At 58.6% G+C, this 16,621-nt stretch overlaps 1 protein-coding gene across 1 annotated transcript in view; it reads left to right on the top strand.

The window, feature by feature from the left end:
* SCN4A (sodium voltage-gated channel alpha subunit 4) overlaps positions 1-16,621 on the top strand; it is a 42,084-nt gene that overhangs the window by 20,684 nt on the left and 4,779 nt on the right. Inside the window, exons 14-24 of the mRNA XM_068996277.1 lie at positions 431-511; positions 663-836; positions 1,125-1,481; positions 5,330-5,761; positions 10,099-10,228; positions 10,540-10,694; positions 11,933-12,106; positions 12,767-12,889; positions 13,123-13,401; positions 14,609-14,662; positions 16,119-16,256. Coding sequence (XP_068852378.1) covers positions 431-511; positions 663-836; positions 1,125-1,481; positions 5,330-5,761; positions 10,099-10,228; positions 10,540-10,694; positions 11,933-12,106; positions 12,767-12,889; positions 13,123-13,401; positions 14,609-14,662; positions 16,119-16,256 — 2,097 coding nt within the window. The remainder of the gene's footprint in view (positions 1-430; positions 512-662; positions 837-1,124; positions 1,482-5,329; positions 5,762-10,098; positions 10,229-10,539; positions 10,695-11,932; positions 12,107-12,766; positions 12,890-13,122; positions 13,402-14,608; positions 14,663-16,118; positions 16,257-16,621) is intronic.

The raw sequence follows: 16,621 nt of genomic DNA, 5'->3' as shown, positions 1-16,621 counted from the left end.
AATCCCCGGGGATACTGGAGCAGGACAGGGGACACTTGTGGGCTGGCATGCTGGGGACACGTGGGCACCGTACCCTGGGATGCAGGAGCAGCAGCCTCCCTGCTCAGCAAGGGACAGCCCTGTGTGTCCCCACACCATCCCCAGCCAGGGCAAATCTGCCCCCAGGCTCTCTGCATGTGCTGTGCCGTGGAATTGCAGCGGAGATGGCGATTGTCACCTGGCTGGGCCCTCTCTGCAGTGACACGACACTGCAGGCGCTGTTGCGGTCCTGGAAAGCAGCAGTGTGCAAAATCCAGCTCAGCTGTCACAGGGTTCAGGGGGGGACAGGGGCGTCCCAGTAGCAGCCCAGTTCCCAGTGCTGGGCATCTGTGACTTCCCAGTCATTCCAAAGGCGTCTCTTTACCAAGGAAATTTTATTTTTAATTTCCAGCTGCCAACACTCGCCTTTGTGTCCCTCCAGAGAAATCAGCCACCAGTACTCCCAGTCTGGCTTCAGACTCCTTCACACTGGGTAGCATCTGGGGAGCTCGCTCCCAACTGGGACTGGCCCTAATGGGGTGAAATGCTTTGGGAATACACCAAAAAAGAGGGAGGCTGCCCACCCCACCCCCCAGCTCAGCCCTGGTTTACAAACAAGTGACCAAGGGTGCTGCTTCCCACAGGTCTTCACAGGGATCTTCACGGCAGAGATGGTCCTGAAGCTCATTGCTCTGGATCCCTACGAGTATTTCCAGCAGGGCTGGAACATCTTCGACAGCTTCATCGTCACTCTGAGCCTGGTGGAGCTGGGCTTGGCCAACGTGCAGGGGCTCTCCGTGCTCCGCTCCTTCCGCCTGGTGCGTGCCAGGGGACACCTGGGGGGTGACAGGGTGGGGGTGGCTTCTTCAGCCTCCTTCATGGTGGAGGCCCAGCTTGGGAGGGACCATCTCGGCCCCTGTTAAAGAAAACAAACACTGAGTCAAGTTAAATATTTAGGGCAGTCGGAGTCAGAGCAGTTGGGGGTTTAACCCCTCCTGCCTCGATCAAACAGCCCCGGGAGGGTCAAATGGCAGTGTCACAGCCTTGCTGGCACCTGGTGGCAAAGACACTGCCAGCCACCTCCCTTCTCTCCTTGCCCCCTGCAGCTGAGGGTTTTCAAGCTGGCCAAGTCCTGGCCCACCCTCAACATGCTCATCAAGATCATCGGCAACTCCGTGGGTGCCCTGGGCAACCTCACGCTGGTCCTGGCCATCATCGTCTTCATCTTCGCTGTGGTGGGGATGCAGCTCTTCGGCAAGAGCTACATCGAGTGCGTGTGCAAGATCTCGGTGGATTGCACCCTGCCCCGCTGGCACATGAACGACTTCTTCCACTCCTTCCTCATCGTCTTCCGCATCCTCTGCGGGGAGTGGATCGAGACCATGTGGGACTGCATGGAGGTGGCCGGCCAGACCATGTGCCTCATCGTCTTCATGATGGTCATGGTCATCGGGAACCTTGTGGTGAGCCTGGGGGCTGGGGGACCCTCGCTGGGGGAGGGACAGAGGGGCTGTGTGGTGGTGACTGCTCTGTCCAGCTCAGCTTTTCCACAGGGCTGTGCCCGTGGGCAGGGTATGGTTGGAGCTGGATGGGAGCACAGGGATTCTCCTCACTCCACAGGCCCTTGGGATGGGCTGTGCCAGCCCTGTGTGAAACAGAGGGGGAAATGATTCCTGAGGGACCTTCAGCTGAAACCAGACCAGGAACTGGGGGGAAACTGAGGCACGGAAAACAACGGGCTTTAGGCAGAGGCGGGAGCAACTCTGGGATAAAACAGAGCTCAGCTTCAAGCTGCCCTGTGTCCTCCACTTGGCTTTTCCAGCTTTCCTGCTCCACTTCCCACTTTCCTGATGAGGGATGGAGGCAGAGCTCCATCTATCCCTTCATCCATCCCTCCATCCATCCCTCCATCCATCCATCCATCCCTCCATCCCTCCATCCCTCCATCCCTCCCTCATCCATCCCTTCATCCCTCCCTCCCTCCATCCATCCCTCCATCCCCCCATCCATCCCTCCATCCCTCCATCCCCCCATCCATCCATCCATCCATCCATCCATCCATCCATCCATCCATCCATCCCTCCATCCATCCATCCATCCATCCATCCATCCATCCATCCATCCATCCATCCATCCCTCCCTCCATCCATCCATCCATCCATCCATCCCTCCATCCATCCATCCCTCCATCCATCCATCCATCCCTCCATCCCTCCATCCCTCCATCCCTCCCTCATCCATCCCTTCATCCCTCCCTCCCTCCATCCATCCCTCCATCCCCCCATCCATCCCTCCATCCCTCCATCCCCCCATCCATCCATCCATCCATCCATCCATCCATCCATCCATCCATCCATCCATCCATCCATCCCTCCCTCCATCCATCCATCCATCCCTCCCACCCTTTGCTCCAGCTGCTTTTGGGAGCAGCCCCCCCGCAGGCTCCTGCAGGTCCCCAACCCCCCCAGTCCTCACCGTGCTCCGGGTGGCCTCTGGTGATGCCCAACCTCCTTCCCTGTGACTGTGGGACCCCCTGCTCCCCTCACCCTCGTCCTGCCCCCGCCCTCCCCGCTCCCCTGGCTGCCTGTGCTGCCTGAGCCGCAGGTTCGCGGGTTCCAGGCGAGCGTGAAATCCTTTCTAAACTTGGTAACCCCTTCGCTGGCAGCTCTGGAGCTTGTTTTGCAGCCTGCGTGGGCCCTGCTCTCCCTTCTTGAGGAGCAGGACAGGGGAGGGAAGCGCCGGCTCGCTCCTATTACTTGCCGGGGTTGTGTAATCCCTTTGGAATTTGCTTTGAAAACCTATCTGCCCCCGAGAGCTGCTGACCCCTGTCCCCAGGGAGGCTGTGAAAGGAGCCCGGGGAGAAACCCAGAGCAGCCCCCGTCTCGGGTCAGCTTGGAGTGTCCCACTTTGAGGGCAGAAAGTTGGGATTTGGGTGCTGCTTGGCGCCCCTGGCTCGTGCCGGGGATTTGGGGCTCTGAAGGGGAGCCCCTGGCTGCAGACCTTGCCCCAGGTCTGTGCTGGCTGGTGCTGGGCAGGTGAGAGGAGCAGCCCCGTGTCCCCCCGGGCTGCCCATCTCCCACCGGTCAGCAGCAGTTTGTGATCCACCTTTCCAGGCTGGGTCAGGCTGAAAATCACCCGTGAGGAGTGTAAGGAGCAGGAGCCTCTCCAGAACCATCTGCAGGGAGTGCAGGAGTTTGGACTGGGAACCCCAGCTGGGGGTCCCTGCAGAGCCCTCCCTAAAGGGGCTCTGGGAACTTTCCCTCTTCTGGAGCTCATTTTGGGAGTGGCCCAGTCCATCCACCTCTCCAGGAGACTGCTCTGGAGAAGACACGGGGGCAGCAATTTCAGCTGGTGGGGTCAGAAACAGCCCTCCCAGAGGTGCTGGTGTCACCCAGAGGTGCTGGTGTCCCCCTCCCAGAGGTGCCGGTGCCCCAGAGGTGCCAGTGTCACCCTCCCAGAGGTGCAGGTGTCCCAGAGGTGCAGGTGTCCCCATCCCTGAGGTGCCAGTGTCCCAGAGGTGCCGGTGTCACCCAGAGGTGCAGGTGTCCCCCTCCCAGAGGTGCCAACATCCCCCCCCAGAGGTGCAGGTGTCCCCATTCCAGAGGTGCAGGTGTCCCAGAGGTGCTGGTGTCACCCAGAGGTGCAGGTTTTCCCTCCCAGAGGTGCCAATGTCACCCAGAGGTGCAGGTGTCCCTGTCCCAGAGGTGCCAACATCCCCTCCCAGAGGTGTGGGTGTCCCCATCCCTGAGCTGCACCCCAGTCCTCAGGGCAGCTCTGCAGCTCCTGCACGGGCTCCATTTACAGCCCAGCAGAGAAACACCGAGCGCAAACACGGCCAGAGCCCTCTCTGCCCTCCTCCTCCTCCTCTCTGCCAGGCTCTCCTGGCCGCGCCTCAGGTATTTCCGAGTCCTGGAGCCGGTCCCAGAGGCTCCCGAGTGTCCCCGTGCAGGGAGGTGTGCGTTTCTCCGCGCTTCCCCTGCGCAGGAAGGTGACCCATCCTTTGCTGTTGATGACACTTTGAGCATTTCCTTTGAGGTTATTCAGGGAAAAGGGAGGAAGTCAGTCGGGTGACAAGGTAACAGAGTCCTGTCCAACAAAGCCAGAGCCAGCGGCACCCATGCACTGTAAGTGGTGCTTAACTGGGGCATTCAACTGCTGGGCCCGCAGGGATTTATTTAAAGACGCGGTTTAAGGCACATGGCATGAGCCATGTGAAAACAGCGGTGTCCTTGGATAGCAGCTAATTCCCGTCTCAGATGCGCTGCTGGCACCGCACAGCTCAGCACAAACACCGACAGCTGTGGGCTGGCTCTGTCCCTGCTCCGCTCCGCGGGGGTGCCTGTCCCACTCCTCGGCTCCCGAGCTGCTCCAGGTTTCTGGCAGGCAGCAACCCCAGCTGTGCCTGGCGAGGCTGTGGAGGGGTCCAGTCACGTTTCGGGATGGTGAAGTAGAAGGGGAAGCACAAGAGCCCATGCTTGGGGTTACACAGAGCATTTACTGGCTCGTGCTGAGGTGAAACATCACTCTGATGGAGCAGAGCAGTTTCTGGGAGACAGGGATCAGGTCACAGCGGGGGCTGAGGCTCCTCCGTGGCTCCAGGGTGTTGGAGACCCTCAGGAGCTTGCTGAGCACCGGAGCTACCAAAGGCAGGGAAGAGGAGAGGACGAGCTGCAGCTGAGAGGACAAGCAGGAGATTTCATCCTGGGGGGAGAAGGGACAGAAACACAGAATCATGAAATCCCAGACTGCTTCAGGGTGGAAGGGACTTAAAGCCCACCCAGATCCACCCCCTGCCATGGGCAGGGACACCTTCCACTATCCCAGTTTTCTCCAAGCCCTGTCCAGCCTGGCCTTGGACACTGCCAGGGATCCAGGGGCAGCCACAAGAGCTGAGCTGCGGCCCTGGGGGTGGTGGACCCAGCACCAGAGGCTTGGGGAATCCCCCACGGGATTCCTGGAGCTCCAAGAGACCAAAGGAAGGGACACACTCGTGGATCCACAGCAGAGCTTGGAAGGAGCTGAAACCATGACTGGCATCACTTGCAGAGGGATCTGCAGGACCATGGGAGCCCAGGGTGAGGTTGAGGGTGTCAGAGCCCAGGGGGTTTGAGGAGGAGCATGGCCATGTCCTCCAAGAACTGGGACTGGCACCTCTGCAGTGCCCAGAGCTGCTGAGGGCAGGGCAGAGCCCGTGAGACACTCAGTGAAGGGGTTTCTCCACAGCCACGAGTGATCCCTGCAGCTCCAGAGGGAGATCCTGAGGCTCAGGACCTGCTGGACCTCAGGGCTGGCGTTCTCTTCGTCCCCCCAGGTACTAAACCTGTTCCTGGCTCTGCTGCTGAGCTCCTTCAGCGCCGACAGCCTGGCGGCGTCAGACGACGACGGGGAGATGAACAACCTGCAGATCGCCATCGGCCGCATCACCCGCGGCATCGCCTTCGCCAAGGCCACGCTGCTCGCGCTGCTCCGCCGGCTCTGGAAGGGCAAGAAGGTGGCACCAGAGGAAGAGCAGGACCCCAGTAAAAGGGACAACTCCGTGCTCAACCACGTGGACACGGCCCCGGAGCCCAAGTCGGGGTACCTGGATGGCATCACAGGGAAGGAGCACATCTTCATGGATGAGCTGGACCACATGAACTTCATCAACAACCCCAACCTGACGGTGCAGGTCCCCATCGCCTCTGAGGAGTCCGACCTCTACGAGGAGACCAGCACCCAGTCCGACACCGAGGACACCACCAAGGTAAGGAAGGTGGAGGGAAGGGAAGGGTTTCACCCTAAAACTGGGACTGCCCCACTCTTGCTGCGCTGCCCAAGGAATGATGTTGGTTTGGGTCACTTTTCACTTCCTCACAGGGCCAAACTTGGGGCTTTCCAAGCTGGCATTTCCCAGTGTAAGCTGGAGTGGGAGGGGAGGGTCCGAGCAGGGCTTCAGCTGTTTTGGGTCAGACTGTGGGGTTATTGCCAGTGCCAGAGGGCCCCACAGCACCACAGGGGCGGTGCAAGGGTCAGAGTGCTCAGTTTGGGGTTAAAGATGTTGCAGAGGAATCCGATGCCAGGAAATCTGCTGATGGCACTATCATCGGATCCACTGCTAAGCCTCGGAAAGCATCGTCCTGGGGGGCCTGAACCAGATGGAGGAGCTTAGCAGGGGTGAACACGAAGCGAGGGACGTGGGATCCAAAGCTGAGACAGCTGAGCCCAGTCTCCAGGGGACTGCTGGGGTCCACTGGGAGGGTGGCAGGGGCACAAGAAACTTGGGAAGACCCAAGTGGACACAGAAGGGTGATGGTGTGGTGGGAAATTACTGCTCACTCCAAGGTCCTGGGGACACAGGGGGCAGCTGGAGGTGCTGAGGGGGACAGGATCAGCCTGGGAAGGGGGTTTGTACGGACAATAGGACAGCTCTGAGCAGGGATTTGTCATGACCGCATGGCAAACGTGTGCCCAGGAGCTGAGGGAACTCTGGGAAGCTCTGTCCCAACCAGCCCTGCCAGCTCCAGGGGACATCTGGTGCTGCTGAACACCTGGATGGGGCTGCACAGGGAGCCTTTTCCAGGCTGGAAAAGGAAGCAGAGCTCCCAGAACTGCAGAGCCTCTCCCCTCCCTCCCATCTGCGGGCTCCTCACAGCTCAGCACAGCGACAGGGACCCAGCTTGGAACAGCGTGGGGCAAGCAGAGGAGACAACCCCGACTATTTTGTGTTATCTGGGAAAGGAGGGGGTTTTCAGTGTTTGGGGCGCACGAGGGGCACAGGAGGAAAGGTGGGGCTGGCCGTCGTCACTGCGAATTCACTGCCAAGCCCTACAGGGGGGACAAACGTGCGTGGAGCACCTTGCTCAAGGGAACGGGCCGGGGGGATTGCTGCTCTCAGCTCCCTCAGTGTTGCCACCAGGAGGGCTGAGTGTTGGCATTTTCCCCCAAATTTTTCCTACCACAACCCCAGTCCCACAGCAGCAGTGCCCAGCACAGAGGGTACGCTGCAGAGGTGATGCCGATGCCAACCTGGCCACAATGGCAGGGGGGACCACACACCCTGCCTGCTCCATGGGGTCCCCAGGGACCTCAGCTCCCTGCCACCACAAAGTGCTTCCCAGCAGGTGGGAAAACCTTGGTGTGCAGCCATTGGCCCTGTCCTGGCACAGCTCTGGGCTGGGTTTAGCTGATGGCACCGGCTCCGAAACACTGCATGGAAAAACTCTGAGAGCCATCCCCGGCACATGCAGGGGGCAAAGAGCACCCCTCAACCAGTAAATACCAGTTCAGCCCATTGGGGCTGTCAGGTTTGGTGCCTAAATTCAGTCAAAGATGACTCAGGTGGGAGCCAAGGGCGTGCATTAAAAACAGGGGCACTGCCCAGGCAGGGGAAACGATGGGCTGCGATTTGTCATGGAATAACAAATTGGTCTCAAAGACCATCCAATTCCAATCCCCTGCCCTGGCAGGGACACCTCCCACTGTCCCAGGCTGCTCCCAGCCCCAATGTCCAGCCTGGCCTGGGACACTGCCAGGGATCCAGGGGCAGCCCCAGCTGCTCTGGGCACCCTGTGCCAGCCCCTGCCCACCCTCCCAGGGAACAATTCCTTCCCCATATCCCATCCATCCCTGCCCTCTGGCACTGGGATCCATTCCCTGTGTCCTGTCCCTCCATGACTTGTCCCCAGTCCCTCTCCAGCAGCCCCTTTAGGCCCTGCAAGGGGCTCTGAGCTCTCCCAGACCCTTCCCTTCTCCAGGCTGAACACCCCCCGCTCTCCCAGCCTGTATATATAAGGTGAAATGACAATTAGCAGCCAGGTGCTAATTGCTGGGAGCCCGGCGCTGTTCCGGGGGGAGTCGGTACCAGCTGGGTGTATTCACACGCCGGGAATCAGCTCCAGATGGAGCCAGAGCCCCGCGCAGCGCCCGCTCCGGGGACACTCCCGCCGTGACCATCCCAAATCCCGGGGCTTCTCCGCACGGGCTGCTCAGACAACGCTGGGAAATCCTCTCCGCTTCCAGATCAGCTCCTTTCCAAGGAAAAGCTCTTCTTCGGGGAAATGACAGCGGCAGGATCATCGCAGCTCCAATTTCGCAATCTGGCGGTGCATTTCTGTTTTGCAGCTCAAAGCAGCGAGGAGGCGCCAGCCCGGTCTGCGGCTCCGCAGAATCAGTGCCGGGGCTCAGGGCTCTTCCAGGGGCTTTTCCCCTGGGGATCCCACCCTGGAGGGCAGCGTGATGTGTCCCGGGATGTGGTGCAGCACAGGGGTGTTGTCAGTGGGGCTGAGGGAGCTGGAAAGGAGCTCAGGCTGGAGCAAAGGAGGCTCAGGGGGGACCTTGTGGCTCTGCACAAGTCCCTGACAGGAGGGGGCAGCCGGGGGGGTCGGGCTCTGCTGCCAGGGAACAGGGACAGGAGGAGAGGGAACGGCCTCAGGCTGGGCCAGGGGAGGTTTAGGTTGGAGATTAAGGAAAATTTCTTCACTGAAAGGAGTGTCCAGCCCTGGCACAGCTGCCCAGGGCAGGGGTGGAGTCCCCATCCCTGGAGGGGTTTAAGCGCCGTGTGGATGTGGCACCTGGGGACAGGGGTCAGTGGTGGCCTCGGCAGTGCTGGACTCGATGGTCTCAGAAGGCTTTTCCAGCCTGAACAATTCCATGATTCTCAGTGCTGTGGATTGTGGGGTCCTGGGGTGAGTCAGGACGTGCAGCACCAAGGATGGGAAAGCCCTGGATTGGGGGAAAGCCCCAGCCGGGCTGGAGAGGCTGTACCGGGTGTGTAATGGAAATTGCCCTCCAAACCTGCTGGTTCCAGGAGTGGGATGGCTCAGGAGCCCCCAGGGATGGGTTTTATCCCTGTCCCCACCCAAGAGAACCTGCCCCGAGTTCCACCCACAGAACTCCTGGATTCCACGAGCCGTCCAAGGCCCTTTTGGACCTTCCCCCACATCTCCAGGGCAGTTGCACTGGTTTATCCCCACCCTGACCCTTTGTAAGGCTTGTCCTGGAGGCAGGTGGCTCCTGTGTGTCCTTCCCTGGGGTCACAGCTTGCCTGGCTCCGTGCTGAGACTCCCAAATCCTCCTGCCCCTCCCGTCCGGCCTCGACTGAGGGTGGTCCCCGTGGCCCTTGGGAGCCACCAGCTGACAGCTGGTGCCACCCCTGCTGCTGTGTCCTCTCCTGCATGTCCCCAAAGGTCCCCAAAGCAACATCTTCTCTCGGAGATGCGGCTGTGGCCCCTGAAGCAACAGGCAGTGACGGTGCCTCAGTTTACCCCCAGGGCTTTTCCCTGGTTTTTGGAGGCTGGAGCAGCTCCTTTAAGCACTACCAAAAGCAGGAGCAGCCTGGGGGGAGGATTATCTCCTTCCAGTGTAAGCCAACACCTTCCTGTGCTGGAAATACCCACCCTGGATCCTCTGGTTCCTGCTGCTCCAAGGTAGGAGAGGCAGGGCTGGGGAATCTGCTGGTTCCTCTAGTGCTGCACAAGGGCTTCTCGGAATGCAAAAAAAAAAAAAACAGAGGAAAAAGAATCCCAGGGGATTTGCCAAGGTTTTCTCTTGTTATCAGCCCCTCTGGGCCTTGCTGAGTGGTGTCTGGGAAGGCAGCAAGCGGAGCTGTGGAGCAGGATGGAGCTGGAGAGGTATTTGGGATGCAGGTTTTGAACTTGGGTGAACCTCGGGCTGAGGGCCCTTTGGCATGAGCCGAGCCAGAGGGAGGAGAGAGGAGAGGCTGCTTGGGTTTCTGCACCAAAGGGGGGCTGGCAGAGCAATTCCTGGATGGGGACACACAGAGGAGGAGGAGGTGAGAAAATCAGCCTGAGGTGGTGGCACGGGTGGATGCGAGATGGAGGAAGGCTGGGATCAGGGGACCTTCTGTTCCTCTGAACCTGGGTGAAAAGCAAAGCTCAGGTACCACCAATCCTCCAGGGTTTGCAGCCCTGGATGACTCAACAGCTTCTGGGCTGTGTGTCCATGGAGGGGGACTCGGAGCATCCTCCAAACAAGGAGGTCCCAGCACCCACCTGGTCCTGCCTGGGCTCTCTGGGGCAGGAGGAGCATGGCTGGAGGCAGCCAAAGCCCCGGAGCCCGGCCTGAATTCCTGTCCCTCTGCAGAACCCCCTGTCCAGTGACAACGCCTCGTCCGTGTGCAGCACAGTGGATTACAAACCCCCCGCGCCCGAGGAGGAGGAGGTGGCCGAGGCAGCCGAGGAGAGCAACGAGCCCGAGGAGTGTTTCACCGAAGGTGAGGGCAGAGCAGGGCTGGAGACCCTGCGGGCAGGGGGAGATGGGGGTGGAGAGGGGAAAAGGGCGTGGAGGGGCCACTGCCAGCCCAGTCTTGCAGCACAAGGACCCCCAGGCTCCCCGAGCTCAGCCAGAACTCCAAATCCTCCTGTACCACCACGGAGATGTCCCCATGGAGCTCCCCTCGTGCACCCACCTAAGCCCAGCAGGATCCTGGTCCAACCTCCGCCAGGGAGGGTTTAAAATGCCAATAAAACTGGGAATAGCAGGACCACGCTGGCCAGGAGTGACCCCCAGCCCCTGTGTCCCCAGGCTGTGTGAAGAGGTTCCCCTGCCTCTACGTGGACATCACCAGTGAGAAGGGGAAGATTTGGTGGAACCTCAGGAAGACCTGCTTCCGCATCGTGGAGCACGACTGGTTCGAGACCTTCATTGTCTTCATGATCCTCCTCAGCAGTGGGGCACTGGTAGGTGCCACCTTTCCCCCTGTCCCAAGGGCTCTGCAGCAGCTCCCCAGCCTGGGGGAGCCCAGGGAGGTGACAGAGCCCAGGCTCTGGGCATCTCCTGTGCCGAGTGACCCAGCTGTGGGCAGATGTTTGACTTCAAACCCCATCTGGCTCAGGTCTGACCAAGGTACAGCCTTGTGCGGGGATCTAAACATCCTCCAGGAGTCCTGGTACGCCCTGGTCACCCCTCCCCAGCATCCCTGGACCATCATCCATGGGCTGTGGTCCATGGGCTCGAGGGGATGCCACTGCCTACAGCCCCCACTCCTGCTCTTATGCCAACTATGAACCACCTGAACCATTTATTCATCATCGTGTGGGTCCTCATTTCACCACCACCAGCACCAGCTACCAGGAGGTGCTTGACGAGCAGTTCATGGGTTTTATTTTGCTGCTCAGCACCTCCATCAGCGCCTGGTGCCCCCTCTCTGAACCCGGGTGTTCCGTTAAATCAGCCTAATTCATCATCTGTGGGTTGGCCTGGTGCTCTTCTCTGAGTGTTTGGGCTGGATTTAACCCGGGAAACACCAACTTCTCTTCAGGTTTGGAGGTGAAGAGAGAGGGAAGGAGAACAGAGGGACTGAGAGGGTTTTCAGACACACTTTACATGTCTGCAGCTCGCTCTGAGGTGGTTTGGGGATGTCTGAGGTTGTAGCTGGTGCAGGAATTGAAAGCTGAGCTACGCCAGCTGTGCAACACCTGATCACCACGCCCCTACCTCGGACTGCTTACCCAACACAGGGGTGTAGCACTCACCCAGACTCCTCAGGGCATTTTCAAACCTCCCAAAGCATCCCAAGGTGTGGGTTGGTGTCCTGGGGTTTGAGCTGAGACACCCAGGAACTGGCTGCAGCCGGACTTCGGCTTCAGTGAAGCTTCGCTTTGGGTCCAACCCCACAAAGCCAACAGGGACTTGCAAACAGGAGTTGGACCCCACGTTGATCAGGTCCATGAATAAATGCCAGCCATCCTTAGGCTCCCAGCTTCACGAGCCCTGGGAAAGCAGGGGGATGCCAGCGGGGGTGTGCCCTGGGATGCCACAGGTCCTGTGGAAGGATGACTGTCCCGTAGCTCCGTGGGGTTCCGTGGAAGGATGACTGTCCCGTAGCTCTGTGGGGTCCTGTGGAAGGATGACTGTCCCGTAGCTCCGTGGGGTCCCGTGGAAGGATGACTGTCACGTAGCTCCGTGCCCCTTGCAGGCTTTCGAGGACATCTACATCGAGCAGCACAAGGTGATCCGCACCATCCTGGAATACGCAGACAAGGTCTTCTCCTACGTCTTCGTCATCGAGATGCTGCTCAAGTGGGTGGCCTACGGCTTCAAGGTGTACTTCACCAATGCCTGGTGCTGGCTGGATTTCCTCATTGTGGATGTATGTGATGAGCAGGGCCAAGCCAAGGGGATTGGGGGTGTTGGGGGCTGTTGTAAACGAACCCAGATTGTATTCTGGAGGATAAAGGGGTGGCTGTGGAATGAGAGCTTAGAACATTACTTAAAATAATGGTCCTGACAGGAAGGACCACTTCATTCCTGGTTGCAGGAACCTTTCAAACCTGTCTGTTTTATACCCAAGCCAAGAACAGCCCCTGCTGTTCCACCAGAAAAGTAAAGCTGTGAAGGGACACAGGGTCTCCCAAGTGCTCCATGACAGAGCAATCTGTCCTTCCTGTCCTTTCTGTGTCCACATCAATTCCACCCTCACACTCAAGAGGTGTCACCCTGTCCCTGGATCCCTGGAAGTGTCCAAGGCCAGGCTGGACAGGGCTTGGAGCACCCTGGGATAGTGGAAGGTGTCCCTGCCAATGGCAGGGGTGGAACTGAATGGTCTTTAAGGTCCCTTCCAACCCAAACCACTCTGCGATTCTGTGACTCTTGAGGTGTCTGGTCACCAGGGACCCCAAGGACTTGATGTCTGTGTCCTGGGGCTAGAGGATGACGGCCAGCCTGAGGGACTCAGGAGAGAGGGAAGGGCAGGAGCTGCAGTTGTGTTTCCAGCTGAGGTGCTGCTGATCACTTGGGCTGCTCCTTCCAGGTGTCCCTCATCAGCCTGACAGCAAACTGGCTGGGATATTCCGAGCTGGGAGCCATCAAATCCCTGCGGACACTGAGGGCTCTGCGACCCCTGCGTGCCCTGTCCCGGTTTGAGGGCATGAGGGTAAGTGTGTCCCCATGTGCTGCTGGCCCTGACAGGGACTTGACAGCCTTCAGCGGTCCCCTACACCAGGGACATCCCAGTTGGTTTTCAGGGGCCTCCAGATCGGTGGGATCAATGCTAAGGTCCCTTTGGTCCAGTCTGACCCCGCTTGGTGCTGCTGGGGAGGGCAAGGTTGGGGCACGGGAACATGAAGGCCCCATCCAGGTCCCCCAAGGTGTTTTCTCCCCTTGCAGGTGGTGGTGAACGCCCTGCTGGGCGCCATCCCCTCCATCATGAACGTCCTGCTGGTCTGCCTCATCTTCTGGCTGATCTTCAGCATCATGGGGGTGAACCTGTTCGCGGGGAAGTACTACAGGTGTGTCAACACCACCACGGGTGAGCTCTTCGACATCGACGTGGTCAACAACAAGAGCGACTGCATGGCCCTGCTCTACACCAACGAGGTCAGATGGGTCAACGTCAAGGTCAACTTCGACAACGTGGGCTTGGGATACCTGTCCCTGCTGCAGGTGGTACGTCACAACATCGGGTGTCACCGTCCAAGACACGTGGAGCCCTGCAGGGCAGTGGCATGAGCATCAGGGCTGACGTGGGATGGGGTTTCTTAGCTGCTTCTTAGCTCCAAAGCTGTTTTTTAACACCAAAAAAAACCCTTAGGAAGGGGTTTTCTCCTAGCCAAGGAGGAAAAGAGACAGGGTAGAAGATGGGAGGGGAAGGCGTCACCAGGGAACTGCTACAGGTGGGTGCAGACAGCACCAAGGCCGGCACGGCAGAGCAGCCTCTGCACAGCACAGGGCGCAGGAGTCAGGAGGGGAGGCTCTGTCACCCCTGCACCCCTTTGGAAAGTTCAGTCTGCTCCAGCCGTAGGTTGTGGGACTTTGCGTGGGGCGGGTGACGACTGGAAAAAGGGCACACATGTCCCCTGTGGGCAGCTGGGTTCCACTGAACTCCCCACAGCTGGGCCGGGCAGCAAAGGGGAACTGCTCACCACAGCTTTAATAAAAATATAGGTGTGAGCTCCGTTATGGGGCGGGCTGGGGCTACTCCCATCAGATCCAGGGGAACTGGTGGCTGCAGCATCGGAAAATAACCCCAGCTGATAACCCTGCTTCTAAATTCAGCTTCCTCTTCAGCCTTGTTGTTCCATCAGATTCAGGAAACAAGATGTGCAGACCTTTTGTTTAACAAATCAGCAGCAAAAGGCTGTGAAGGACCCTGTAAAAGATTTGGTGTAGTCCCCTGCCCCGCTGGGATGGGGATCCAGCAGAACCAGAGCCAGGATATGGAAGTCAGGGCTATGGAGGTGGCACAGTTTGGGACTGGAGAGGAGGCAGCCGGCCCTGGCACAGCTCTGCCTTTGGGAAAATGACTTTGAAGTCAAGAGGAGAAGGGAGAGAAGAATCAATTTCATCTTTTGGTTTGCAGTGGTGTTTTGGGAAGTCGCTGGTAGCGTCAGCCCCAGAACGGCCCATGAATATTCACATAAGAATTTCCATATTTCTGGGATGTTTTTCTTGTGGGTTCAACCCATGTCCCTCTCCTGCCATTCCCACAGAGAAGCGGGAGTGCTCAGAGCTAAACCCCACACACCCCCATCACCTTCCCTTTCTTCCCAGCCCCAAACACCTCCCAGAAAATCCATTCTTCTCCACTGCCATAGAATCACAGAATCCTTTATGCTGGAAAAGACTCCAAGTCCGACCGTTCCTCTTCCCACAGGCAACCTTCAAAGGCTGGATGGACATCATGTACGCAGCCGTGGACTCACGCGAGGTGAGGGGACACGCAGGGACACGTTGCCGATTCCAGGAGTTGGATTCCCCTTGGCAGACTGGGATTGGAGTCCCAGAACTGGGGCTGGGACGGATCCTTGGCTACAGCATCACCTCTGGCTCTGCCCTGTGGTGCTGGCGGCTGCCTGCATCCCACCCATGACCTCAGCCAGGCCGTGGGCTACAGGGTGGAGAAACCCCCAAAATGTATCAGATCATGGAATCTCAGGACAGTTTGTGTTGGAAGTGACCCTAAAAACCATCCAGTGCCACCCCCTGCCGTGGGCAGTGACACCTTCCACTCTCCCAGGGTGCTCCAAGCTCTGTCCAACCTGGCCTCGGACATTTGGGCAGCCACCACGTCCCCCTGCTGAGGTGCACGGCCTCAAAAAGGGCAGCCATGTGTCCCTGCGCCACCCATGTCATTGTCACCTGCGTCCAGGCCCCACACTGGGCTCCCACCCCGCCCCACAGCTGGGGCTGAGCCTGCTCTGCTCGGCTTCAGTTCCAGGGGCCAAAATCCCTGTTCTGCCCCCACTGCTCCAACCTGGAGGGCTCATCCTTCTTTCTGCTGTGACCTGATGTCCTCCATGACCCCTCCAGCTGTGAACGCTCATCCCATCCTGGAGAAAGTGCTTGGCATGCCTTGAGCAGTAATGGGTTATGAGAAGAGAGCAGCCAGCGTTCAACCTCTGGGTTCAGTGAGTTGTTAAAAAAGCCCAGGTGTTTGAAGAGTCTTGTGCAAAGGCTGTTCCTACTTTGATCCATCCCCAAAAGTGTCCCCACAGCAGGAGGGGTTTCCTACTGTTCTCCAATCCCACTGGGGGGTCACCCCACACACCCACAGGCCTGAAGGGTTGTTTTCATTGCCTTTTTTTAGCATCCTTTCATTGCCCTCTGAAAATCCCTCAGGCCTCTGCCCCACCTGGGACAAAGCTGGTTTGGGAGAAAATCCTCCCTGTTCTGCCAAGAGCTTTCCTCAAAATGGGGGAAGTCAATGGGATCACCTTGGGATGTCTCTGGTCAAACAGAGAGCAGGATTAAGGGGTGCTCCTTGGGATGAGGAGCATTGTCCAGGGTTGTGTCACCCCACTGTGCTGGACATCATGTACGCGGCCATGGACTCACCCTTTTCCTTTCCCCTCTCAGATAAATTTCAGTTGTTGATTCATAATCAGCTGATTAGAAACTCATTTGCTCATTAATATCGCTGCAAAGGACGTCCTTTCCCATTCCCCTACCCGTGCTGTGGGATCAGGGGCCAGGATGTCCTTGGCCCTCAACCAGTGTCACATGGATGTCCCTTCCCGTGGCTGCTCTCACTGGGAACACGCGGCCAAAAGTTTTGGAGCAGCCACCCCCTGGCTCTCTCCAAACACCACAAGCTCTTGTCTGGGGGCTTGGGGACAACCTCTGGGGACAGAATCAGTCTCACTTTTCCCGTCTCTCCTGGCCAGATTGAAGAGCAGCCACAGTACGAGATCAACCTCTACATGTACATCTACTTCGTCATCTTCATCATCTTCGGTGCCTTCTTCACCCTGAACCTCTTCATCGGCGTCATCATCGACAACTTCAACCAGCAGAAGAAAAAGATGAGTATTTCCTGGCCCCTGAGGTGCTGCTCTAGGCTGGAGGGGGCCAGCACAGTGGTGGGGTGATGGGGCCAGGGCCACCATGCCCTGGATTAGGATGGATCCCAGGATTCTTATCCATTAGTGGCTTCCTGCACTGGACAAACGGCATGTGGGGCTTTGTGTCCTGGTCATAGCAGTTACAGAGGACTTAATTTATGTGTGCACAGGGAGGAAGCAAAGGGAGGCTGTGTTTTCTCTTGCCTAGGCCATCACTTTTATTTTCTTTTCCCACCCCGGGATCATTTTTCTGTGCACTACGTTGAGACTCAACTTCTGCTTCCAAGCCAGCAGCTCAGGACTGACACCCCAGGGCAGGGAGCAGG

This window comes from Aphelocoma coerulescens, chromosome 27 (genome assembly GCF_041296385.1).
Source record: "Aphelocoma coerulescens isolate FSJ_1873_10779 chromosome 27, UR_Acoe_1.0, whole genome shotgun sequence".
Lineage (NCBI taxonomy): Eukaryota > Metazoa > Chordata > Aves > Passeriformes > Corvidae > Aphelocoma > Aphelocoma coerulescens.
This window is presented reverse-complemented; position numbering and strand designations above follow the sequence as displayed.